The sequence below is a fragment of the Panthera pardus genome, unplaced genomic scaffold (genome assembly GCF_024362965.1).
Source record: "Panthera pardus isolate Hobbes unplaced genomic scaffold, ASM2436296v1 HiC_scaffold_3, whole genome shotgun sequence".
Taxonomy (NCBI): domain Eukaryota; kingdom Metazoa; phylum Chordata; class Mammalia; order Carnivora; family Felidae; genus Panthera; species Panthera pardus.
In genome coordinates, this window is record NW_026526876.1 from 18208926 (window position 1) to 18235051 (window position 26126).

General features: G+C 56.1%; 1 protein-coding gene across 1 annotated transcript; it reads left to right on the forward strand.

Moving 5' to 3' along the window:
• The first annotated feature begins 2015 nt into the window (after positions 1-2015).
• On the forward strand, positions 2016-24637 carry FBF1 (Fas binding factor 1). The gene is made up of 29 exons (XM_019466147.2): positions 2016-2385; positions 2903-2988; positions 3533-3560; positions 4829-4870; positions 6175-6268; positions 7029-7089; positions 7903-7953; positions 9479-9620; positions 10093-10170; positions 10729-10848; positions 11212-11350; positions 11487-11620; positions 12689-12788; positions 13842-14300; positions 15614-15712; positions 16066-16154; positions 16318-16376; positions 17177-17332; positions 17459-17559; positions 17685-17891; positions 18623-18730; positions 18810-18949; positions 19041-19159; positions 20172-20294; positions 20380-20565; positions 21214-21390; positions 21481-21826; positions 22731-22840; positions 23433-24637. The coding sequence occupies exons 2-29, from the start codon at positions 2986-2988 to the stop codon at positions 23514-23516; spliced, it is 3555 nt and encodes a 1184-aa protein (XP_019321692.2). The 5' UTR covers positions 2016-2385; positions 2903-2985; the 3' UTR covers positions 23517-24637.
• Positions 24638-26126: the final 1489 nt, after the last annotated feature.

Consider the following 26126-nt stretch of genomic DNA (forward strand, 5'->3'; position numbering starts at 1 on the left):
AACTGCTCAAATTCATCGGGAACGGAAATTCTTTTTTTTTTTTTTTTTTTTTTTAATTTTTTTTTCAACATTTTTTATTTATTTTTGGGACAGAGAGAGACAGAGCATGAACGGGGGAGGGGCAGAGAGAGAGGGAGACACAGAATCGGAAACAGGCTCCAGGCTCCGAGCCATCAGCCCAGAGCCTGACGCAGGGCTCGAACTCACGGACCGCGAGATCGTGACCTGGCTGAAGTCGGACGCTTAACCGACTGCGCCACCCAGGCGCCCCGGGAACGGAAATTCTTTAGATGGCTGCAGCTCACAGTCCCTGTGAGCTGGAAAGAAGAGATTAGATGCAGTCTGCACACATGCTAATCTTTATAAATGTGGTAGGTGTGCCCGGGTCACTGGTTGCCTCCAAGCAGTGCCAGGAAATAGGTTCTTCTACGTGAGACCAACAAAAGTCTTTTGTTGATTCTTACTCAGGATAAAGGTTTTGGTCATTTTCATGAAATAATACAGAGGTCACTTCAACTAACTATTACTCCATTCTTGGAGGATTTGACCAAGTCACACTGTACATTGCTAAAATGACTTAATATTTTAAAATACCACTGGACTTTTGCTTTTAGCTGTACACTAAAATTTTCACTACCTGTTCCTGCGCTCCGTGATTGTGAACGTAGAAACATGAGGAACCTTTAGAGTAATCAGGTGTTAGCTGTTGCAAACCTTCAAATTCCTGGATCTCCAGGGGTTTTTGTTTCATTCTTACTTCGCTTTACAATTAATTGGGCCATTGATTATCTTAGGAAGGTCACGAAAAACCGGGGAGTGATTTGAAGAATTCTGAACCAAAATAAGCTGTTGTGCCACAATACTGTCAACTGTTTCATAGACTAGGTAGCAAATACATGACCTTCCACATAATGTTCACACTATTTGTTTGTGAACAATTTAATTTCCAATCGCTGTGGATTCAAGGAAATTACTTGTGTTCTTCAGAGTGTATAATTACCTGCTACCTATTTCCCTTTTACTGTTAGGGTTTGCGTTTGGTTCCTACCTGACAAGATGCAGTTAGTTAGCATGTATTGTTACCCATCCCTGGCGGAGCCAGTCAGTAGAGGTGGTAGCACCAAGGAGGTGCACGGGTCCAGAACTTGGGAACCACGATCAGACAACCGTGCCCTGCCAGCCCTGTTTGGCTTGGGCTGCGGGTAAGCCAAACCATAAACCGCTTTTTCCTTTGTAAAGTTTGACAAGACCCTTAATAAAACCTGTAATTAACACAAAATGCGTTACGTGCCCTTATTGGGTGGCCGTGTTTGGGTTCTATTCTGGCTCCGCACCTTAGATTTTCACAACTGAACCGGGAGGTCATAGACACTTCCCTAAGTTTCGGGGTGTGGGATCCGTAGATAATTGTTCATGGTTTCACACGTCAATTTTCCAGTCTTAGCACATTTCTCACGCCCTTTACCCGGTCACGAGTCAGCCTTCGGATGAGTGCGGAAGGATAAGTGTTCGGTCTTGGAACCCAGGTCCCGGCAGTCCTGGAAGGAGGACCAAAGGAAGAATCCCACCGGCCTTGGAGCGGGCGCCCTCCACAAGTGGCGTGGAGGCAGCTCCTAGCAACGCGCAGGGCCGCAAACAGGCCTGGCCTCGACTAACGGCCGCGACGGGCACTCTGGGAAATGTAGTTTATCTCGGCGTCCCCTGCTCCTCTGGCTCCGGACCGAGGACTACAACTCCCAGGATGCCTCGAGACTCACTTTTCTGCCGAAGGCCGCGCAACTGAGAGATTGGCGTTCGCGGGGCTCCCGGCGAGAGACCAGGGCGAGCCGGGCTCGAGTGGGGTCCTGACCAGCGGCTATGGCTGGGACAGGTCCCAGCGGCTGCGCCTCTGCGGGGAACGGCGCGTAACCCGGGGGATTTCAGGGGCTGGGAGGAGAGTAGGTGGCGCTCGGGTTGAGCTGGGGTGGGCGCGTGGAGGGGGTGAAGCAGGGAGGGGCGCGGAGTCTCCCGACCGTGGAGCGGGCCCTTGCTAAGGGGCGGGCTCGGGATTTTAAAATGCCAGACACGGACGGAGTTGGCTGAGCGGAGGCGATGACGCGATGGTACTCTGTGGCCCTTTGGCCTTTGCAGACTTCTCAGAGATTCCCGCGGTCTGGGAGGCTGGGACAGGATCCCTGGGAGATGGAAGAAACTCCTGGATGTGATCTATGAGACAAAACGTGCTTGGACTTGTAGGTCGTGAAAACTGCCATCACAAAGAAAGAGCAACACAAACATTCAGAGTGGCCCCTGTACCTAATCCTAGACGAACTTTGCATTCTATTAACAGGACCGGCAACACCAGAGATGACCCCCTCCGACTCCTTTCTTCCAAGGCATGGGAAGGTCTGTCTTGGTAATTAATGGTCAGGATGGGGAAGGAGAGAGTGACAGTCAGTAAAACACTTCTCTATTAATGGGCTAAGTCGGATTTACAGTCAGCCTGAAGGGGAAAATTTCTGCCATTGGTGAACATAGTGTTAAGGAGCAAGCAGCCTCACATCCACTCTTTGTGCCGAATGCTGCCGAGAAGGTAGTCGTGGGTGTTGGCGGGGAATGCCTGTTGGCCACAGTGAGTGGCACCCACCTTCCTCCTGAGATGGGTACCTACCATCTCCTGCGTCCTCCTTCAGGGTGAGGCATGAGGACCACCCCACTTTATGTGAGTAATCTCAGCTCATTAAGTCATCCAGAGCACTTTGCTTCTCATCTAGGTTGCTCTCCCGGTAAAGAATTTTTAATTTATCGAGCTAGGTTTTGACCTCTCCGATGAGTGAAGAGACAGAAGCCTTGATGGGCCTTGGGCCCAAGCCCTGTTAAAACTACATTGTTTTTAAGCGACCACTTGCATTTTCTTCATTAGGGAGGATGAGCCTGATGTGGGCAGAATTCAAATGAGCTGGACAGCACTGTGAACAAGCTGCAAGCAGCTCCCAGAGTCTTGAGATGGTAGGCAGAATGCAGACGCAACCCTACTTTCACCCCCAAGATCTTGACTGCATGGGGGACTTTCGGGGCTGGCTGACAAGGACCAGGATATGGTCCCAAGAGGAGAATGATGGCAAGTAGAATTGATATCTGATTTACACAATGAGCAAGACTTCTGAGCCTCTGCATGGTCAGCTGGAAGCATTTCTAAGTGTCTCTTGCTGGTGTTGAGAAGTCAGGGACACAGAATAAGGGAAACCCTTCCCAGTTATGTTACATCCTGCCCGGGAGGGTTTGCACGTGGCATCTGGAAATCAGGGAAAAGGGAGACTTCTGCCCACCGGATGGCACCCACAGTGGCATCCGTTGCTGGTTCGTGGGGGCTGTTTCCATGCTCCGAATGAGTCTATTGTCTGAAACTCTAGGAAAGTATAAAGAGCTTCTGTCTCTAAATGCGATTGGTGCTCCTTTTCCTCTGGTGACTTGGCAAAAGCAATTTATTCTGTATTCTCAGTTTCAGCCATGTTCACTGTTTGATTTAGGGTTTTTTTTTCCCCCATTTTAGGCACCAAAAACCAAAAAGGGATTGAAAGGTGAGTCGAGGGGTGCCTGGGTGGCTCAGTCAGTTAAGCGTCCGACTCTTGATTTCAGCTCAGGTCATGATCCCACAGTTCTGAGTTCGAGCCCCATTTTGGGCTCTGTGCTGACACTGTGGAAGCTGCTTGGGATTCTCTCTCTCTCTCTCTCTCTCTCTCTCTCTCTCCCTCTCTCCCTCTCTCCCTCTCTCCCTCCCTCCCTCCCTCTCCCTCTCCCTCTCCCTCTCCCTCTCTCCCTCCCCGTCTCTCTCCCTCTCCCTCTCCCTCTCTCTCCCTCTCCCTCTCTCTCCCTCTCCCTCTCCCTCTCTCTCCCTCTCCCTCTCCCTCTCCCTCCCTCTCCCTCTCCCTCTCCCTCTCCCTGTCTCTCTGCCTCTCTCCTGCATGTGCTCTCTCTCTCTCTAAATAAATAAACTTAAAAAAGAAGAAAAAAAAGAGAAGAAAATCTTTGTTATAAAAAAAAAAAAAAGAAAGAAAGGTGAGTGGAGAAATGGAACATCAACCTTAAGCCAAAAATAATTCCCCAACCTTTCATCCACAAACAACTTAGACGTGCCTGTAACTTGCTGATTTTGCCATAATTACACAGGTGGCTCTGGTCTGCCTAGGGAACTCCCTGTGCTGCCTGTCGGCCCTCAGAGTAATCCAGAAATAAACAAGGGATGGGGCTTGGGAAAAGCTTCTTGTTGGGCTCTGTATCCAGAAGTATACGGCTGGGATTAAAGGTGGTAAAGGCACTCAAGCTGGATTCGAGAACTAATTCAGTGCTTGTACTTTGGGTTTCTCCCACGTGCCCCCTTTGGAAAGTGGCTGAGGAGGTGTGCCTCCAGACCAGTTCTGGGGGGAGGAGGAGGTCTCAGGTGGAAGGATACAAGGAGGCTGTTGGTGTGAAAGGAGCTTGTGTGTGCCTAGAAATCTTGGACACCTTTTCCAAGGAAGCTCGCCGGGCTTTATTCAGGGTCTGGAAGACTGGCTCATTGGCCAGTGTGTCCCCTAGGATGTAGGTTCTCTTGAAAATCTTCAGCATCGTCCTTTGAGAAAATGATTTTTGATTTCTACCCTGGGGTCTTTCAAGAAGGCATTGTGGTCTGTTACCAGAGAATCAGGAAACATCTCGTGGCCACCGAAGAGAGAGCTGGGCCCAGGCCCCAGCATCTGAGCACTCTGGTGTTGAGGAGTCTGGAACTGGGATAAGGTCTCAAGATGTGAAACTTGTGAGGACATTCTTGTTTCCTCCTGAAGTCTCGCTGCCTCCTTTTCTGTTCTAGGCTCCATTGATGATGTCCTCGGTGACCTCTTGGGGGATGAGAGTAAGTGCCCCTTTCCCAGAATCCCCTGCTTTAGGCTTATCCTTTTTTTTTTTTTTTTAATTGAAATCTAATTCACATAAAATTCACTCCCTTTAAGTACACATTTCACTGGCTTTTAGTGTGTTCACAAAGTTATACAACCATCACCACAGTCTAATTGCAGAACATTTTCATCACCCCGTCAAGAAACCCCATGCCCGTCAGCAGTCACTCCTTACTCTCCCTTCCCTCAACCCCACTTATTCACTTTCCTTCCCTACGGGCTCGCCTGTTGGAGACATGTGGTATCAAATGGAATCACATCGCCCATGGCTTTTGCGTGTGGCTTCGTTCACCCACCGTGGTGTTCACGAGGTTCGCCTGCGCCGTTCCTGTCTCCGTTCCTTCCTGTGGCTGGACGGTATTTCCGTGTGTGGACGGACCGTGTTTTGCTGATCCGCTCCTGAGGTGCTGGACATTCGGATGGTTTCCACGTTTCGGCGTGGCTCTGATGAATAACGCTCTTAGGGACATTCATGTACACGTTTTTGAGTGGCCATATATTTTCAGTTCTTTCGGGTGTCTACTGGGGAATGGAATCACTTGCATGGTAACTCGATGTTTAACTTTTGAGGAGCCACCAAAGCATTTTCCGTCTTACGTTCCCGCCAGCAGGATACGAAGGTTCCAGTTTCTCCGTATCTTCACACGGGACTTGTTATTTTGTCTCTTTGGTTATCCCCATCCTAGCGCATGTGCAGTGGTGTCTCATTGGGGGTTTGATGTCCATTTCCCTGATGACTAATGATCCCGAATCTGTTTTTTTATGAGTTGATTGGCCATTTGCATTTCTTTGGAGAAAGGTCTAATCAGCTCCTTTTTGAAATTGGGTTGTCTGTTGACTGTTGAGTTGTAGGAGTTTCTTATATATTCTGGATACGAGGTCCTTATCCTGTGTGTCCGCATCTGCCCTGAGGAGCAGGGCTTCAGGGTCCTGGAATGCTCACCGGGGACAGCAAGGCTGAGGCTCCCCGCACCCAGCCCAGAAGAACCCATGGATCCCAAGCCCTGTGTTCGGCCAAGAGCTTTGGGTGGCGGAGTGCATCGCTCTTTCTGCCTCTCCCTGCAGTGTGGTGGGGTTGGGCTCTTCATCTGGCACCAGTTGGCTTTCAGGGTTGACCTTCCTGCAAGAAGGTTTTTCTGGGGAGCTTGGTGGGGAACTCTCAGTCCTTTTCATCTGGACTCCAGTTCCCTAGCCAAATGGCACCTCTTCTGGGGTGTGTGTGTGTGTGTGTGTGTGTGTGTGTGTGTGTGTGTTTTTCCAGTGACACTACCCGAGGAGCCTGTGAAACTAGCTTCCCGAGCCCGAGATGCCATGGCCGTAACCCAGGCGCTCCCTTCTTCAAGGGCTAGAACAAAGTAAGTGCAGGACTGGCTTGGGTGGCTGTGGCCCCTTCGGTCCAAATGCTCTTGCCTCCTCACCCCACTTTCCACTTCCTCTCTGCCCTACTCCTGCTGTCACTGATTTCTTCCCTTCTCCCTGTTCCCGGTCCGTGAACGAGCCTGAAGGGTAGAAAGAGAACTGACCAGGGGTCAGAAGTCCCGGCTACTAGTCCTGCATATACGACTTACTGTGTGGTCTTGGGTGATTGTTGAACCTCTCTGAGCCTCAATTTTCTTTTCCCCAGAATAAAAGAATTGGCTTTCAGATCGCTTATTCTTCTAAAGTGCTCCTGACCATTGAGCAATGGGAGGGAGTTGTAGGAGTTCTCCACCCTCCACCTTCATCTTGGCCAAGCAATTCTGTTTTTCTCTTTTATCTGTTGCTTTGAACAGTTTGGTTATTTATTTTTCCAGTCTTGTGGCTGTTTCTTTTGAAGTACAGCTGACACACAGTGTTAAAATACTTTCAAATGTACCGCATAGCGGTCGGACAAGTCTGTAGTTATCCTGTGCTCCCCACGAGTGTTTACCGGATTGTCTTTAAAGGGGCTCTCCTGCTTTAGAAAAAGTGAAAAGCTCTGCCTTAGGTGGCCTGTGAAATTCCTTTGAGCAGCTCTGTCCTGTTCTCCCGGAGAAGTCTTACGGGTTCACTGGTTACTCTCTAAGCTACCTTCCTTTCTTGGAATCAGTTAGTGCCCTGGGGTTGCAGGTGGGTCCCAATTCCGCATCTTTGCAGGTTCCTCCTGGAAGACTGTGCCTTCAGCACCACAGCAGGCCTGACAGGACCTGATGCTGAGGTGAGCCTGGCCCACCCTACCCCCACCCTCTCTGCTTATCCCTAAAAGCAGCGAAATGGGTGGTGGCTGGGAGGTTTCTCACAGAAGGGTTTAGTAGTTTCTGCAAAGCTGGTGTGTTTTTTAAAATGATACCCAAAGGCCGCCAAGTGGACCCCATTGTGGACCCAACATGCTTTTCCTTCCTACCAGTGAGATGCACTGGAGAGCAGAGCTTGTGTTGCCCTTCGTAACTGGGCCTCCTGTCACAAGCTCCCCAGCTGTCCAATCACACAACTGGAAAGTAGTATAATTTTTTTAAGTTTATTTATTTTGAGAGAGATTGAGAGAGAGTGTGCGAGCAGGACAGAGGCAGAGAGAGAGAGAGAGAGAGACAGGGAGAGAATCCCAAGCAGTCTCCACGTTCATCACGGAGCCAGACACGGGGCTCAATCCCACAAACCACGAGATCGTGACCTGAGCCGAAATCAAGAGTTGAACGCTTAACCTACTGAGCCAACCAGGTGCCCCTGGGAAGTGGCATAATTTGAGCCCATTAATGAAAGCGTTCTTTCCATTTCATTCCATCGGAAAGGGTTCTTTCCAATGGAAAGGGTTCATTCCATTTGGGAGGGACAGAAAGCGGCAGCACTTTCTGGGCCTCCACACCTGGGGAGGTTTGGCTTCCGACTACCCTAAGTCCCAGGTGAAGGCAGGACCTCCTATCTGTGCCGCACTGGCCGAGCTCTGCCCTCACAGAAGCAAGGCAGCAAGGAGCTAGACCCCTGAGCTTTGGTGGTCCTCGACTAACACATCCTTACTGTCCTGCACACTTAGATTTCAGACATCTCGGACGCAGACCCGCAGGCTCTCCTCCAGACCATGAAGGTAAGGCACCCGCTTGCACAGCTCTGGGACCCGGGGCAGGACCCAGGTGTTCCATGCCAAGCCTTCCTTCTCCCTCGTGGTTCTCCCGCTGCAATTCGTGTTTCTGAGCCCTTTCTAGTCAAGAATGGAGCTCATCTATGAGCTGCTGCCCTTCCTGTCCCTCTGGATAGAAGTCTGTTTTCCTGGTTTATAGAGATTCACTACCCAGAGACACCGTCATGCGATAGGCCCCTAGTGCGGTGGGGCTGGCTTCCTCCCAGAGACTCCGGGCTGCGTCCCTGTACCAACACCACCATTGAGGGGAGAGGAGGAGAGACTCCTCTAATGCTGCTTCTTAACTGTTGTCTGTATTTCTTTCCACATCCCCTGCCAAATCCCCTTCAGTCTGGCTGTGCTCTCGTTGGATCAAGCCCCAAGCTAAGCTTGGCAATGGAATTTTAAGACATAAATTCTGTACAGTTTATAAGATAATCTTCCAAGGTGCAGGTGGCCTGGCTGGGGTCTGAAACCTCAGGTCACCTCTGCTCCCCCCTGCCCTTCCGTCGAGCAGCAGTCTCTTGCCCCTCTGGTTAACCCACGTCCCCGGCCGAGCGCTTGCTTTCAGCCTTGGGGGGGCGGGAGGGGCCGAAGAATCAGAGTCTGCTCCCTTCTTGACTCCATAGTGAGCCTCTTCAACCTCATCTTGAAATCTCTCTTCCCCGAGGCCAGCTGGCTGGCACCCTTGGCGGCCACCCCCAAGTCCTCTGCCTCTGCTGCCGGCGGTGACTCTTTGAGTCTCACGCCAGAACCACAAGCTGGGCCCCTGTCCCCCAGCTTGCTCTGCTTACCTTTGGTTCAGTTTTCTCTCCCAGCTCGCTTCGTTCCTGCGTAGTTTTCTCGTTCCCCTTTGTCCCTCACGCTTCTGCCCCCGGGCTGCCAAGCATCCTCCCAGATCGAAGTCCTTGGCCCCTTAAGAGGATCAGCATTTGGCGAGTCTGTACCAGGGGCCGTGGTGGCCAGGAGATGCTTGGCTGGGTGCCTAGTGGCTTGTGTCATCACCAGAGAACCTTCACTGACCCGGAACAGCATCTTCATCACGCTCTGCCTCTTCTGACCCAGGCGGGCTAAGGACTCCTTAACTGTCGCCCCCGGGCCCCTTTTCACAGCCCAGGACAGTTTCTTTGAGTCCTCAACCCCAGGACCATGCAGTTTTGTTCCCACCATAAATAGAGCTTCACCGCTTACTGAGCCTGTGGGAGAAGCACCAGCAAACAGGTTTTAGTGCCCCTGGCCGAAATGGTGGTAGGGGTACCATCCGAGACCAGGGGGCTTATCAGAGACCGAGCCAGTGGAGACTTTGTGCTTCGGCCTGGCCTCCGGCCTTGTTCTTTACCCCTGTTGGGGTCAGAGCCCCAAACCAAGTCCCCGTGTGTCCCCCGTGAAATATGGAGGCAGTGTCACCACCAGGCTATGCAGAGCACGGGGACGTTTAGCGGCCACTAGCCAAGCACCCGTGGGGATTCCTCCCTCCCTCCCACTTTTCCAGGATCTGGACGACATGGATGCCGATCTCTTGGGTCTGAAGAAGTCCAATCTGGCCTCCAGCAAAAGAGCTGCAAAGGGCTCTGGGAAAGAAGAGTTGCCTAGTCATCCTAAATCTGCCGGCCTATTAACAGCCAGTGAGAAAGGCGAGTGGGAGAGAGCGCCTGGTGTCTGGACATTCTGGGGACTCGGCAGATACTCGGAAGGGAGCTGTCACTGCTGTGGGTTTTCTCTGCGGGGGGTGGAGAGGCCATTTGAGTGTTTGTGGCGGGGGAGGGGACAGCTTCCTCCTGCCTCCTGTGTTCCAGTGCCTCTAAGTGCAACATGGCAGCTCCTGGAAAAACCACCTGAGTTAATTTGGGGAACTTGGTGGTAGCCCGTGTACCTCCCAAGTCTGTGACTCTGTTTGGAGTGATGACATGTGACGGAGGGGCGGGAGGTGGCCTCGGACCACGTTTCCCTGGCAGAAGCCTGTGGGAGAACAGTCTGCACGGCCATGAGCCCCCAGCACGCCCAGAGAGAAGTGCACACCACCCCAGGGTCCCTGTCACGGTGTGGCAGGACCTTGGCTGGGAGAGGCCCAGGCCCGTGACCTTGCCTTCTGTTTGCTTCTTGCAGGGGACACCATTCCTGCCAAGAAGTCCCCTCCCTCTCCCGGCAACTTTGGGCATCAGTACAGGAAGTTTTCCTTCGAAGGTACCACAGGCCCCGTGGTCACGCTTCTGGGTCACTTTGGTTTTAAGAGTGGAGGCACCTGGGTAATGCCTACTTGCTTGCCCAAGGTCAGGTTGCCACGCGTGTCAGAGGAGGAGCAGACAGCCGGTGCCACTGGTTCAACTCCTCAGGAATTCAGGGAGGGACCGATTGTGTTGTAGTGGCTGGGAGATTGGAGTAACTTATTTGCAAGGACTTTGAAGCCAGACATCAAACTGAAGGTTTTATAAAGCATAAGAATTCCCTTTCCTTTTCCAAACGCACAAACATTGTATTTACTTCACTTCTGATGCTTGGGGGACATTTCCAGAAGGCTGTACAGACAGCAGAGTTGGGGGGCGCACGGGCAGGCCAGGGCCCGCCATGCTGGACTGCAGGCCGGGCCCACTCTCCAGCTCCCTGTCTCCTTGCTGAGCCCGGTCTGTGTCCTCTGGGGTGCTGAGCGGCCTGTTCATGTGTGGGAATAGCTAGAAATCTAGCAGGGCTTGTTCTCTGAACGGAGCGTGCAGTCTGACTTGTGCTTGCCCTTCTGGCCGTGAGACTTGGAAGACCCATTGGCGGGACTTCTCTCCGATGATGAGGAAGGAACCACCAAGAAGCCACCCAGGACAGAGAGTAAACTGGCTTCCGAAAAGGGCACAGCCCCAGTCAGAGATCAAGGTAGGGAGGGTGGGCTTGTGACACGTCCTGGGGCAGATGCAGTGGGCAGCAGGCTGGCTGGAGTCTGCAGTACAGAGCCAGAACTCTGCCAGGCCGGGACCATAGGCCTCAGATGCTGGACCAAGGGATTATCGGTCTCTCCGAACAGGGAGGTGGGATGCGTGACGCTGGGCGGGGGGGGGGGGGGGGGGGGTGGGGGGGGGGGTGGGCAGTCAGGTCCTATGGGCAGACCGGACATGTGCAACGCCTGCTGTCACAGCCAGAGGTCCGGGTTACAGAGAAACACCCCCCTCGACCCATTCAGACAGTACGGTTGAGGGCATGGTGGGCCGTGGGCCTTGCGCCCCGTGTTCTGTGTTCTAGGTCCTTCTATTCCTCTAACTCCTGGGGACACCCCGGTCCGAAAGAAAGAAGAAGTGCTATTTGATGAGGAGGATGACATCATGGCCACCCTGGGCTTTGCAGACAGCCCCACAGCAGAAAGGAGGCAGATGGGAGACCAGTAAGGGTCCTTATAAGTAGAGAAACGCTGGCCACACTTCAGGTCCTGGGAAAAGCTAGAGAGTGGGTCCAGTGACGCCCCCCACCCCCAGGAGCCCCTCATGTTCACGTGCTCCTGCGTGTGTCCCGTCCTGCAGGGAAGGGCCCCGTCCTGCTCGCTCCAGACTGGATGAGCTGCTGGGTCGGGGGACTGCCACCAAACTCCTGGCTCGCCCGGGCCCTGGGGAACACAGGGAATTCAAGCTGGACAAGAAGTTCCAGAGGCCACAGGGTGAGGAGGCTCGTGGGGTAGGGGAGGCGAGGTGGGGGACCCCTAGACCACATTTCTACCACAGCCCATAATAACAAATAAGCTTTACAGGGCGCCTGGGTGGCTCAGTCGGTTAAGCGACCGACTTCGGCTCAAGTCATGATCTCACAGTTTGTAAGTTCAAGCCCCGCATCCAGCTCTCTGCTGTCAGTGTGGAGCCTGCTTCAAATCCTCTGTCCCCCTCTCTGTGTCCCTTCCCTGCTTGTGCACATGCACTTTTCTTTGTCTCTCTCTCTCAAAAATGAATAAACATTAAAAAAAAAAGTTTTTTTTTAGAAGCTTTACATCACACACACACATTATTATGACTAAGACAAAAGTGTCCCGAAATAACAACTACCGTGTTCAGCATTCTGTTATTTTTTATCTGGGCACTACTTGATTTATAAACACATTGGTTGTGACTCATTAAATCGGCTCTGGCTGATGGATAGCAGCTCACAGTTTGAAAATCATCATCCAGACCACGGTTTCTCAAAGCGTTGGCCCATGGGCCGTGTGTTGAGAATCATTCTCATAACACACGCGGCTCACCAGGCCTCATCCAAAGGCTGTCTGGGGCAGGACCCCGCCAGTGCCTCCGTCACTACTCCCAGATGATGCCCTGTGTGCCAGACCCTGAGACGCTGGGCTCACACCCAGCACTGCACCCCTGCTTTTCCCCAGAGCGGCCTCCTCTTTACTCACTTGCCTGACACGTCAAGCTGCCGGTTCAGTTTTTTTTTTTGTTTAACATTTATTTAATTTTGAAACGGATAGAGCATGAGCAGGAGAGGGGCAGAGGGAGAGGGAGACACAGAACTTGAAGCAGGCTCCAGGCTCTGAGCTGACAGCGTGGAGCCCAACGCAGGACTCGAACTCACGGACCGTGAGATATCATGACCTGAGCCCAAGTGGGACACTCAACCAACTGAGCCACCCACGCGCCCCTGCCAGTTCAGTTTTTGTTGTTTTTTTCTTAAACAGTGTTCTGCAGCCACAAAAGAATCTGACTCCCTTGCTCTAGATCACAAGCCTCTTCATTTTCAGACAAAGAAGATCCCTGGGGTGATGAGGACTTCACCTTTGGGGCCTATCAGCCCACTGTGGGCTCCTGCGAGGGCCGGCAGTCCCACCGGCAGTCGGTCAGGTAAGCAGGGCCTGCTGGGAGCTTGGTTTTGGGGGCAGGTGCCCACTGGGAAGGAGGAAGTGCCCCAGTTTGGGAACCACGGCATACAAGACAGAGGGGTGGCACCCTGTGGGTGCTGAAGGAGAAGAGAGGGTTGCCCCGTCCCATCCACACAGGCCCATTTCCTTCTAGCCTCCTTGGAAGGAAAAGCAAGAGGGGACCCCAACTCCGCCTGGAGCCCTTAAGGCCACAAACAGCTAATGTCAGCAGATCTCCCCGAGGAATGTCCAATCCCTGGGGTAGCGAGACCGAGAACCTTCGGTGGCTTCTCACACCCTGCTCCCCAGGAACTGCTCTGGGGCCTGCCGCGATGCCTGGCAGCAGGCTCGTCCCAGTGTGCCATAAAACATTAAGTTAGTGGATAGGTTTCTGAATTTGGAGTTTTCCTCCCCATATAGATGTTAAACTTTATGCTTTGAAATGATTTCAAACTGACGGAAAAGTTGTAAGACCGGTACAAAGCACTGCCTCCGATCCCTCGCCCAGACTCAGCAGATGTTGGCCTTATGCCATGTTGGCCTTTTCAGCCTCTTTGTATCTAAATAACCCGCCACACACACTGACATTTTTCTCAGTCCCCGGCTATTCTTAGACCTTGCAACCCGCTGCCACTGGCCAGTGACACTTCCAGGCAGTGGCCAAATAAATGAACAGGTAATAAAATGTTAATGGAAAACCTAAAACCACTTGACCCGACTGCATTTTCTCTGGACGAGTGTGCCCGCGGCTGTGATTCGGTCCTGTTTGCTGTAAATGAAACTGTCCCCCGTTCACGTGGTGGAATTGAGGACGTGTGTTTGATGGTGTTCTAGTAATGGCACTCAGCTGCCCGCTGTTCCCTGCCACCCGAGCTGGCGTGGGCACTGTGCTCACGGGGTGTCGGGCTGGCTGCACAGAGCCCCGGGGAACCTCTCGCTCACAGTCACCCCCAAGCAGCGGAGGGAAAGGCTGGTCAGGGGGCTCGCAGGATGGACGGCTTGCCCTGCCTTAGACCTCCTCCTCTCTGTCTTGAAGTAGGTTCTCAGCAGAAGGTGGCGCAGACCCCAGGGGAGAACCAGCCTCCAAAAGGAGCACGCCAGTGGCCGCCAGCCCCACCCACCCCAGGAAGGGAGGAGCTGACTGGCTGGGCCTGAAGGACGAGGACCTGTTCCCTCCCACCCCCACCAGAGAGGCTCAGAGGGGAGGGGAGGCGCTCTCCACTCCTTCCGCGCCCCCTCCCAGGAGCCAGCACTCTGCCCCAGCTGGGCTGCCCACCTCCTCTCCCGGGGCCCAGCCAGCTCCAGAGGGTGCAGGTTTCGCTGCCAGAGCTGGCCAGCCTTCACAGCTGGGAGCATCTAAGGAGAAAGAGGAAGAGGACTGGCTGAGCTATGCCTTGTGTCGGAAGAAGTCCCGAGGTCTGGCCCGAGAGGAGCACACCGAGGCCTCCAGAGACCAGAACTTGGTGGCGGCAGCGGGCAGTCCCCCTTCCAGCAGGTGCAGGCTTGGGCTGCTGCCTAGCGGAGGGAGGGCCGGGTGGTGGGGGGGCGGGGGGGGGGGTCCAACCTTGCCCATGTCGGTGCCTCGGTCACGAGTGCCAGCCCACATCTCCTCTTAGCTGTGCCTCTCTACTTCCCTGGGTGCGGCAGAGAGAGCGTCCGGCTCCCCGCTCTTGCCCAGGTGCAGACATGAGGGGACCAGGAGGTCGTTGACGTACCCTGACTGCCATGTGGACAAGGGCTGACTTGATCAGGCAGGGAAAGAGGGTGCCCTGATGTGACAAAAGCACAGCCATCCTGGTGCCTCTGAGTAAGGGCCCTGCTCACAAAAAAACCCAGTGTCTAAACTTATTGGCGCCTCTGCTGCCCCGAGCTAAAATACATGACGTGCGCTGGTGCTTTTGGGGAGTGTGAGAGAAGACAGTGGCTAAGGGGCAACTCCTGAGGAAACCCACTGAGTGGAGATCTGTGGGGGCAGGATAGCAACCGACCTCCGAGGGCAGGAGGGTAAAAGGGACCAGCAAGACCAGGATCATGCAGAGGAAGTAGCAAGATGCTGTGTGGCCAGAGCAAGGAAGAGGTGAAGTGGGCAGTTGCGTGACAGGCCAGGAGCATAACCCAACCCTGGGGTTGGTGTGAACGAGGAGGGTGGCTTTGACCTCCATCTGAAACCAAGAGGAAAGCTTTCCCCTGACCCTGAGAGCCAAAGTGGATGGGAACCACGGACAAGAGAAGAGAGGAGCCCAAAGGGAGCTGAACCTGGCAGGAGAGTGAGCAGAGCCCCAGTCTAACTCAGCAGACCTACATGGGCCAGAAAAAGGTCTTGAGCTTGAACTCGAACTTAACTCTGGTGTCTGTAACACCTCGGTTGTCACTACTGGCACTGTCAACACATGGTCAGTGCCACTCACTGTGCCCTAGCAGGCACTGGGGCCAAGAAGGGGTACTGGAGGGGCGGGGCGCCTGGGTGGCTCAGTCGGTTAAGCGTCCAACTTCAGCTCAGGTCACGATCTCATGGTTCGTGGGTTCGAGCCCCTCATCGGGGTCCATGCTGACAGCTTGGAGCCTGCTTCAGATTCTGTGTCTCCCTCTCTGTCTGCTCCTCCCCCCCTTGTGCTTTGTCTCAAAAAATAAGTAAACATAACAAAAACAAATTGAAGAAAGAAAAAAGGGTTACTAGAAGGCCAGGGGCACTCAGACTGGGGCTCAGGGAATGGCTAACCGGTTCATGCTCAGGCCGTGTCCCCGCCCAGCCACGTCCAGTCTAACCTGAACCTTCTGCCACCTTTGCTTTAACATTTGCTTCCTCAGCCAGCCTGTTGCCAGCACTCAAGGGGTCAAGCAAGCGCCTGCTGGAGGGTCCTCAGGAACAGCGGCACACAAGCCACCGGCAGGACCCACCACCTCAGGGTGTGTCTGCGGGGGGCTGAGGGTGGGGGAGAGGCTGGGTCGGGCCTGCACGGGCCCCTTTCTTCAGAGATGATGGGCAGCCGTGCTGGGCTGTTGGTCAGCTTGGCATATGGCATTTAATACCTTATATCAGGCCCGCTGACTAAGGGGACTCAAAGCCAGGTCCCCATCTCCTCTGCCCAACCAAGACTGACTCTTAGTAAACTGCCAGCCACCAGGCCTTTCCAGTCAACTGTCTGCACCTGATGTTCTTTACTGCCCACGCCAACCCTCTTCGTACCTCTCTGCGTCCTACACAGCAGGCTGTTCATCTTGCCACCACTGACCCCCCCCCAAATCTCTTGTGTCCTCAGGTCCCCCGTGACTTGGAACCAGGCTGCCTTGGCCCTCCGTGTCGGTGACCCCCAGAGGGGAACAGCCCGTGGAGACCTTTCCAGCACCGGTTTGTTTTCTCCTCTGTGTGGTGCTTTACCTCTGGAAGCGGAAGAGGCACTTGGTGCTTCTTTCAGGGCCCGGGAGACAAGTAGGGCTGGACTCCCAAATGCACACGCGAGACCTCCGGTCTCTCTGGGCCTCCTGCTCATTTCTCCACTGTTGATTTTCAGAGCCTGCAGCCTGCTTCCCCAGCTCCCAGGAGACCACAGGGCCTTCTGTGCCTGTCCAGGTAGGGAGAGCGGACAAACAGGAATCGGCCTCAGGCCCACGGGGCAGGGGCCACAGCAGCCTGTCAGGAGTCATGTGTCAGGACATTGGATGGCTCACCAGCACCCCCTCCCCCCCACCCCCACCTCCAGCACTTTCCTCAGCTTCTAGCCTTGCCGTTCTCAGACAGAGTTGGGCACTATTTTCCAGCTCAGGGAGGGAATTAGAGATGGCACCCAGGCAGGGGCAGCTGGGAATACTCTGGTCAGAAAGCAGGGCGGCAGGCATCCTGTCGTTCCGTCTTGAAAGCCGCCTCCATACCTGCCATCGTCCTGCTGCCGCGCCACCTGTTTCCCAGCCACCTCTGAGCCCAGCTGTGAGGAGGCCACAGAGACATTTCCCCAGTAACCAGAAGCACCTTTGGAGAGGGTGGGTAGTGGGCCACCCACAGGAAGCAGGGTAGCAGCCAACATTCGGACTTCGGGCCCACGGAAGGTGCCAGGGCCGGGAGCTTTTGTCACAGCTGAGATGCTGCCGGGGCTCTCCCGGCTGTCTAGGGATCTGGAACATCTGCTGGGAGGATGTTGTTCGGAGGGAGGGGGGAGACCCGTTCTAACCAGACCCAGTGGGGAGGTGCAGTGACTACATGACTCCAAGGCCTCGCCCTTGGCCTTTTGGTGCCATGTCTTCGTCCCCGTGTGCAGCCACAGATCAGGCACAGGGGCCAGGAGGCCTAGCAAGCTGAGAGCCAGAGGTAGCTGGGCTCAGCTGAGTCCCTGTCCTCTGCCTAACCCCGGAAACATCTCCCGCCCTCTCCTACAGTCCCTGTTGCCAGAGTCCCTGGCACGGAGCCTGGTACCGGGCACAGAATACCAAAGGCAGCTCCTGGCCGCACAGGTGCAGCTGCAGAGTGGCACTGCCGAGCTCCAGGCTGACCTTCTGCAGAGTCAGGCCCGGCTGGCAGAGCTGGAGGCCCAGGTGAAGGGCAGAGGGGCCACGGGCTGGGGGGGGGCAAAGCTGGGGCGGAAGGGTGTCCCTCTGAGGGCTGGAAGGCTCCCCCCGGTGTCCCAGAGAGCCCACCGCCCTCCCTCCCGCCATCTCCAGGTGCGGAAGCTGGAGCTGGAGCGGACCCAGCACCAGCTGCTGTTGGAGAGCTTGCAGCAGCGACACCAGGCAGACCTGGAGCTCCTCGAGAGTGCTCACAGGTACCCATGCTCCTCCCACCTGGGCGTCCCGAGGCTCGAGGCCTGCCTGCGCTGATGTACTCAGAGAGGTCTTTGGGCATCTGCCCTCGCCCTCTAAGCCCCACAGCTGCATGCTTTGTTGGCAGAAGCCACGTAAAGATGCTAGAAACATCGTACCAGCAACGGGAAGAGCGGCTGCGGAGGGAGCACGAGGAGCTGTCGTCCCGGTATCTGTCGCAGTGCCAGGAAGCCGAGCAGGCCCGTGCCGAGCTCACGGCCCAGCACCAGCGGCGTTTGGCGGCCGCCGCACAAGAGAAGGACCAGGAGATGGAGCGGCTCCGGGAGCTGCAGCGGTGAGGGGCAGCGGTGAAGGAGAGATCTGGGGCGGGCAGGCAGGCAGGCGGGGAGAGAGCCGGCTTCCAGGACGGCCGGAGGAAGTGGAGACCCCTGGCAGAGGCATAGCAGCTCAGGCTTGACCCTTTCTTTTCCATATGAGAACCAAGGCCACGCACAGTGAGCCATCGCCCCTTCTCAGGGGAGGGCCCACCACCCCTACAGCAATGGGGCAGGTGCCCCTGCAGGCCTGAGGGGTCCCTGACTGTTTAGGTAAGTCCTGGCAGCAGCAAGAACCTGAGGCCCTAACTCAGCACAGGTCAAGCCCCTCACCTGCCAGAGCTCTCGAGTCTAGAAGGGGTTTGCAGCGTTGTGCCTGCCGTGTCCATCCCGCTGATGAGATGTCTGATCTCAATGAGAGCAAACTAAGAAGGGGTCCATTAGGGGAACCAGTCAATGCAGGCAGAGCAGGCCTTCTAACACATCTCCGATTGGCCAGACAAGAAGAGGCTGTGCACGCACCTGTCTTTTTTTCTGTGGAAAGTGTCCTTTGCTGAATAACAGAAGGAATCTCCCCGTTAGAGTGGATGTGGCATTGAGGTCCCAGGACAGATAAGGATGAGGAGCCAGGGAAGCAGAGGCAGCGCCTGGAGGAGCGGAGGAGGAGGAGAGCCCAGGAGCACTGATGGCCGAGCCCCCTCACTCGCAGAGCTGCCCCGTGCTCACTGCGCCGCCCCCACGGTCCCCTCAGGGCCTCCATCCTGGAGATGCGCAAGGACCACGAGGAGCAGCTGCAGCGGCTGAAGCTGCTGAAGGACCGGGAGATTGACGCCGTCACCAGCGCCACCTCCCACACGCGGTACGTGCGCCGTCCGGGCCCGGCCCAGCCGAGGGGCAGTGCTGGGGCTCCGCGCCGGGCTGACCCGGTGCTCCCCCAGGTCCCTGAATGGCGTCATTGAGCAGATGGAGAAGTTCTCCAGCAGCCTGCACGAGCTGTCCTCCCGCGTGGAAGCCTCGCACCTCAGCACGGCCCAGGAGCGGGAGCTGGGGCTCCGGCAGCGTGACGAGCAGCTCCGAGGTACCGGGTGGGCCGTGGGGCCCCCCTCCCGCCCCCCCCCCCCCATCTCGCCGGGTGGCGGGCGGGCGCTAAGCCCCCTGCGGTCCCCCAGTGCTGCAGGAGAGACTGGGCCAGCAGCAGCGGGACATGGAGGAAGAGCGGAGCCGGCTCCAGGAGGTCATGGGGAAGACGGAGGCGCGCCTGACGGAGCAGAGCCGGCTGCTGGAGCAGGTGGGCCGCCCTCCCGCCGGCAGGGCCTGCGTCCCCAGCTGACCCCAGGGTGTCAGCAGCACCTCCCTGCCTGCCCACTTCGCCTGGGTCTGTCACGGTTGTCTGGCGACTGAAGCCTGTGCCTCCTGAGCCATAACAGATGCGTTTTCAAACTCCTGCATATCTCATACCAGCTTATAACATGAGAACGTTACGCTGAAAAATTAAAGTCCAGTTAGCAGGGGCACCTGGGTGGCAGTCGGTTGAGCATCCGATTTCGGTTCGGGTCATGATCCCACGTTGGGAGTTGGAGAGTTCGAGCCCCGCGTGGGCTCACTGCTGTCAGCCTGTCGGCACAGAGCCCACTTCACATCCTCTGTCCCTCTCTCTCTGCCCCTCCCCCACTTGTGCCCTCCCAAAAAATAAATATTAAAAAAAAAAGTCCAGTTAGCAATATAGGAGAAAATGTCAATTCCCCACTAGTCAGAGATGGCCCCTGAGGATGTCCTGGGCATCCTGTAGACTCATCAACGTGTAGACATAGGTGCTCTTGTAGCGTGAACCATATGTATTCAGTTCTCCATTTGGTGACTTGATTAAGCCCCTGCCTCGGGCCAGGCAGTCAAGCTTCTGAGCTCGCGCTTGTGTGGCCCCCGGTGCCCCGGCGAATGCCGTGTCACACCCGCCCTGGCACACTCGCCCGCACGGTGGACAGGAGACGGGCAGGCAGCATGAGTAGCTGGCATTTCAGGGAGCAGGGATGTGGCTGTTCTCGGGCCCTGTGGAGCGGCCCGCTGCTTCTCAGTGGCAGTTCCTGAGCCACCAGGCCTTGGTACAGTTCATCCGAGCGGCCGGGCCCTGGGAGCCCCGCTCAGCCCCCCTCCTTCTGTACCTCTCCAGAAACGAGGTGTTTGTGGCATAGTGTGGGAGGGGCAGGTGCGTTTGCACTGCTGCCGGGGGCGCAGTCGGGCCAGACGTGGGGGCAGGTGGAGGGTCAAGGGGGCATGTGTCCTCAGACCTCACCCGCCCCCAGGAGCGATGGCGGGTGAATGCCGAGCAGTGCAAAGCTGAGTCCACGCGGCGCGCTCTAGAGGAGCAGAGGAAGGTCATGGGCCAGCAGATCGCCATGGAGCGGGAGGAGCTGGAGAAGGCCAAGGTGAGTGTAGCCACGCCATGCTCCGCTGTGATCCCTGCCGTAAGCCCGCGGACCCTCACCCCGTGCCCTTGCCCCCTCATCCCAGAGCGCCTTGCTGGAGGAGCAGAAGTCCGTCATGCACAGGTGTGGGGAGGAGCGGCGGCGCCTAGCGGCCGAGTGGGCCGACTTCTTCGCGCAGCAGAAGCTGAGTAAGGAGCGGGCCGAGCGCGAGGCCGAGAGGGCGCTGCAGGTGGACACCCAGCGGGAGGGCACCCTCATCAGCCTGGCCAAGGTAGGGCCCGGGGCCTCTGGGACGGCGGGGAGCTCGGCAGCCCTGCCCTTTCCTTCCCCCGGCCTCCGTGCTCCTCCATCAGGATGTATTCACTAAGCAAAGAGCCTAGAGTGTCGGGATTAAAACAATGATCATATGATAAAAACTGCCTTTGACGGTCCTAGGTGCTTTATACACAAACCCTTATTCAATCCTCACTGCGTTCCCAAGAGTTAGATACTCTAAATTTTTTTTTTTTAAGGTTAATTTATTTTAGAGAGAGAGACAGAATGTGAACAGGGAAGGGGCAGAAAGAGAGAGGGACACATAGAATCCGAAGCAGGCCCCAAGCGATCTGCATGGAGCCTGACGCGGGGCTCAAACTCACGAACTGTGAGATCACGACCTGAGCCAAAGTCGGACACTTGACCGACTAAGCCAGCCAGGCACCCCATGACTTAAATATTCTAGAATTGAGGAAGCTGGGGTTCAGAGAAATTGAGCCCCCGGTGAGGAGTGGCCCCGAGGCTTGACCCCAAGCCTCTCGGACCCCTTGCCCCACCACCTCCTCCAGAATCGGGGTGGATCAGAGCCGAGGAAACAATGCAGGGCGGGCCAGGGCCGTTGGTTCTGGAGAGGAGAAGGCAGCGAAGGCTTTGCTGTGTCCAGGAGCAAGCCGAGCTGAAGATCAGAGCCAGTGAGCTCCGAGCCAAGGAGGAGCAGCTGGCGGCTGAGAGGGAGGCCCTGGAGCGGGAGCGGCAGGAGCTGCGGCTGGAGAAGGAGAGGGTCAGCGCCGCTGCCCTGCGCACCAGGCTCCGCGCCGAGGAGGTGGAGAGCATGAGCCAGGTGCTGAGCTGCTCAGCTCCGGGGGCACAGCCGGGACAACCCCCCCCCTGCCCCCGCCCGGCACGGCTGACCCTGCCTGTCTCCCCGCAGGTAGCCTCGGAGAAGTTTGAGGAGGGGCAGCGGGCGCTGCGTGAGGCCCGGCAGGTGCAGCAGGGGCAGCAGGCGCGGCTGCAGCTGGTGCAGCGGCAGCAGGAGCGGCTGAGGCAGCAGGAGCAGCACGTGCACGAGGCAAGGCTCCTCCCCGCTCCGGCGGCCCCCACGACCCCCTCTGGTCACCCACCCTCACAGCCACGTCCTTCTCTCTGGGGTCGGGGACAGGAGAACCTGAGTCTAGCCCAGCAGAGGCTGCGGCTGGACCGCATCCGCCAGGACCTGCCCTCCGGCCCCGCGGCGCTGTTCCCTGGGACCCAGTGCCCGGCAGCGTCCTGCCTGAGCGGTGAGTAGCTCCCAAAGGGCGAGGACGGAAGTGGGCTGGGCTGGGCCGGGTCGGGCTGCTGGGGGTCGGGCCCGGCTGCCAGGATCAGCCTCCCTCCGCTGGGGTTAGGGGGCCCGTGGGAGTCCGCTCACTAGTCCCTTGTTACACAAGTAACGCACGTCCGTTAGAGAAAACAAAGTACGACGTAAGAGAGAGGAACGCTGTCTTATAAAACATCCCTCTCTAGAGAAAACCACTGTTAACATTTGGGGTGTAGTGTTCTACACTGTGCATGTTTTTAAAAAAATTTGACATCGTATGTTTTGTGCCTTGAGTTTTTTCATTCAGAAATATACATCAGAACGTGTTTTCCTATCAGTAATTAAACATTTAACCATAATTCCTCTTTTTAATATTTATGTATTTATTACGAAAGAGAGAGAAGCAGAGAGGGAGATGGAGAGAATCCCAAGCCAGCTCCGCACTGTCAGCGTAGAGCCCAACTCAGGACTCGATTTCACGAACCGTGAGATCATGACCTGAGTCGAAATCAAGAGTCGGATGCATAACCGACTGAGCCACCCAGGCGCCCCCGATCATAATTCTTACTCGGCATAATTGTCCATTATGCTCCATGTTTTTTAGTGAGCTGGTTTTTGTCACTAAGATAAACACTCAGCGGAGATGTTTGTACATACATCTCTGCGCCTCTGCCTTATTTCCCTCGAGTAAATTCCTAGAATTGGACTTGCCAGGTAAGATCCCATGAGCATTCTCAAAGGCTCTGGAGAGTTGGTGGAAGTGCCCAGAAGGTTGTCCGGGTTGCAGCCTCCCACGGTGGTGAGAAGCCCCCCAGGAAACCAGCCGCGGCTGTTCTGTTCTCCCACCTGTGCTGCACCCCTGACTTCCTCCTTCACCTTTTCAGCCACTGTGGCTCCTGCCCCCACCCCCCTCGGGTGCAGCCGGCCACCTGCCGGCCTGGGCCCCTCGCACCTCCACGCCAGGCTCATGCTGCTGAAACACACAGCTGAGCAGGTGAGTCTCCTGAGCCACCCACCGGCTCTGGGCCCAGGGCTCCTGGTGGGAGGCAGGAAGGAGCACGCCCTGGCCCCCGGGGGGTGCGGAGCCCCCACTCCACCCCAGAATAATAGTGCAGATTGCCTAGTGAGCATCTCTGAGACCCGTACTCCAGGCCTGGTTCTGTGGGACGTCACTGGCATCCATCATCTCTGTTGAACCTCACAGTAACCTTGAGACCGTAAAGATCGCAGCTATCACTTACGGAGCACTTCCTGCAAGCCAGGCTCCGTGGGAAAGCTGTATGTGCAGTTTGAGCCTCTGCCCTCCCCCAGCCCTACGGGCAGGTAATGTTATTATCTCCGGTCTATAAACAGGCTCAGAGAGGTGAAGCCATATGCTAACCAGGGGCCTCACCGGACTAAGACCTGGTCTGTCTCATTCACGTCCATGTCCCTGCATCCCCGAGCCAGGGAGTGCATGGGGAGAGAGCCCCTGAGTGAGGGCTGGCTCCACCTTGCTCTCGGTCCTGCAAGCCAGTGTCCCTGTTCTCAGAAGTGGGTACAGGAGGGAGCCAGAGGGGGACCGCTCAGCCAGCTCTGCCTTTCAGGACCGTGACTTCTTGGAGAATGAACAGTTCTTCCTGGAGACCCTGAAGAAAGCCTCCTACAATATGACATCCCATTCAGCCTGAAGGCTCCGCTGTCTCCTCAGCAAGGCCTCCAACCCCAGAAGTCTCCCCCACCGCCCCATCGGCTGCCAGCTCTGAGGAGTGGGGTGCCCGGGGCCTGATTACAGCTCTTCCCGGGAACAGGGTGCAAGTGCGTTCTCTCTGAGCCCTCCAGCCAATGTCTGGAGCCTCTGGGGCTTGAAGGGCAACGGCCTCTGGGAGGTGTGGGGCTGACAACAGCCCTACGACACCACACCGCCAGCCACTGGTTCTCCACCCCCGACCTGCAGCTCGGATCCGAGGCTCTGACTGGGCCTGTGGACCTCTCCCTTCCTCAGCAGGCAGGATACTTTCACCTGGGTGTCTTCTCGAATGACTCCACGAGCAGCCTCCTGCCCCCTCCGAGAGGTCAACGGAGCCTGCACGGGCTCTCCTCCCAAACTGGGACATGGGGTCAGAGCGCACGTTCTGAAGGGCCTTCTACCCTCCTGGCAAGGAGGCGGGCGGTATTGTGGGGACAGGGAGGGTGTCGCCCACCCAGGTCTTGCCTCTCAGTATGACGGGCTCTCAGCCTCAGCCTTATTCTCAGCTGCCTGGGGAGCTGACCAGCCTTGCGCAGACACTAGCCTGTCGGCTTCTTCTGATAGGGCTTCCCAGAGGCAGGACCCAGGTGACGGTGGGGTGGGGTGGGGTGTGGGGAGGGAACAGTAGAGAGGCTTCTCTGTCCTGTTCACCTGCTATGAAGTCACAGCAGATGGGAAAGAAGAAAGGGAGCGAGGGCCCCTGCCCTGGGAGGGTAGAGAGCACTGGGGAGCTGTGCAGGCCCGGACCGGACCCAAGCTGCCCCCCGGGGAGGGCGCCTTGGCACATTTCCCTGCAGGGGCCTCAGGAGAGGGGCGGAGGCTTGGTAGTTGTCCCAGCAAACCTGAGGATGGAGGGACTCCACTGACGTGACCACAGTTATCCTGAAGCGGCTTCCATCGGCCAGTGACTGGTTACCTTCCATTAGAGGACAAAGGGCAGAGGAGGACGAGGCGGAGCGGGTCCGAGCAGGCACGTACGAGCTTTCAGAAGGATCTTCTTCGTGTACCAACAATTTACAGCCTTCATCTTGGACCCATTAAATTGCTATATTCTTAATGACAGCATTGTTACGATGTGCCGTGACTCCTGAGTCGGTGATTTAGAGGTGTTGGCTCTGTAGCACTGTTACTTGCTGGAAGGCTGGCTGGCACTGGGACCTTCTGGCCTGGGTTCACACATCAGACGGCTGTGTCGTGACCAGGAGAAGGGGATGAGGACCAGCCCTACCTCACACATGAAGGCACAGAGGCTCAAGGAGATTAAATAGTCGGCCCCAGCTGACAGAAAATAGCACCTTTTGCTTGGGCACATTCCAAAGCCCCAGGCTGTCAACCACCTCACTCTGCTGCCTCCTTCTAGAAGAGCGCCCTACACGCAGTGCTATTGTGAGGTGTGGGAATCTCCAGGCTGCTTCTGCCCCAAGGAGGGACGCGTCAGTGTCCCATTTGAAACCTCGGTGAAGCTTGGAATCGGGTCTTCCTCTCAACAGCCGAATACGTTGCCACCCGTGTGAACACCTGCAGAGTTGTAAGCACTGGCTCGGCCTGGGGGCAGCTGGCATTTCCTCAGTCCCCTGACAGACAGGATCACGTAGCAGGGAGACCCACAGGAACGAGCTTGGCCTTTCAAGACCAAGAGAAAGGAGTTTAGAATTAGGAAACAGGTCTGTATGGCCTTGTTTATCTTCAGGGCAGTGGGTATGCACTCAACTGTTGTAAACAGGGTGGGACTATATTTGCATTTAGAAAATGCATTGTGGCTGTGGGGTGAACTCACCGGAAGGGGCGGGTCGAAACTGCTGGCAGTGGTGCGGGGGAGACTGAGGATGGCACTACCAGGCATGACAGTGAGGGGTCATAAGAAAGTGACCCCACGGGACCTGATGCCACACACGGAGGGTCTTCACGTGTCAAGGAGGACCCCCAGGTTTCTGGCCTGGGCAAGTGGGTGGTGTCGTTCAGATGACACCAGTGTCCATGAAACAGCCAAGTAGAGATGTTCCACAGACGTTGGGTTATAATGATACTTTACTCGGTCCCTGTACATGCTCTGTATCACTGTCTCTGGCATTAAGGTGTGACCGGTAGCTCGCTTGTCTCCTGACGTCAACGCCGCCCCCTCCCCCGCCACCCCGCAGGTCACAGCAGAGGGCTACACAGCTGTGTATCTGCTGGCCTTTTTCCCTTCAAAATTATAGACAACTTCTCAAGATCATAACCCAGTTGCTTAATTCCGTTCCCTGTAGAGAGAGAAATGCTGGTGGAAAGTGACAATGACAGAAGATACGATCTGCTTGCGGTCGATACATGTGGGAATCCGTGCTAGGCCTTTCAAACAGTTAATTTACAGGCGACCCCATTCTTAGTGGGTTCTAGGGCACCCACATGCATGTTTCTCAAAAGTAAGAACGAGTGGAGAAATCCCAGCCGCCTGATCTACGACCGGCAAGCCGCAAACCTCAGGGCCTGGAGACCCTGGGTGTCCGCATTCGCAGAGGGGCAAGCTATGGGTCTGCCGCCCCCTGGTGGCCGGCCGCGGGCAGGGGCCCGG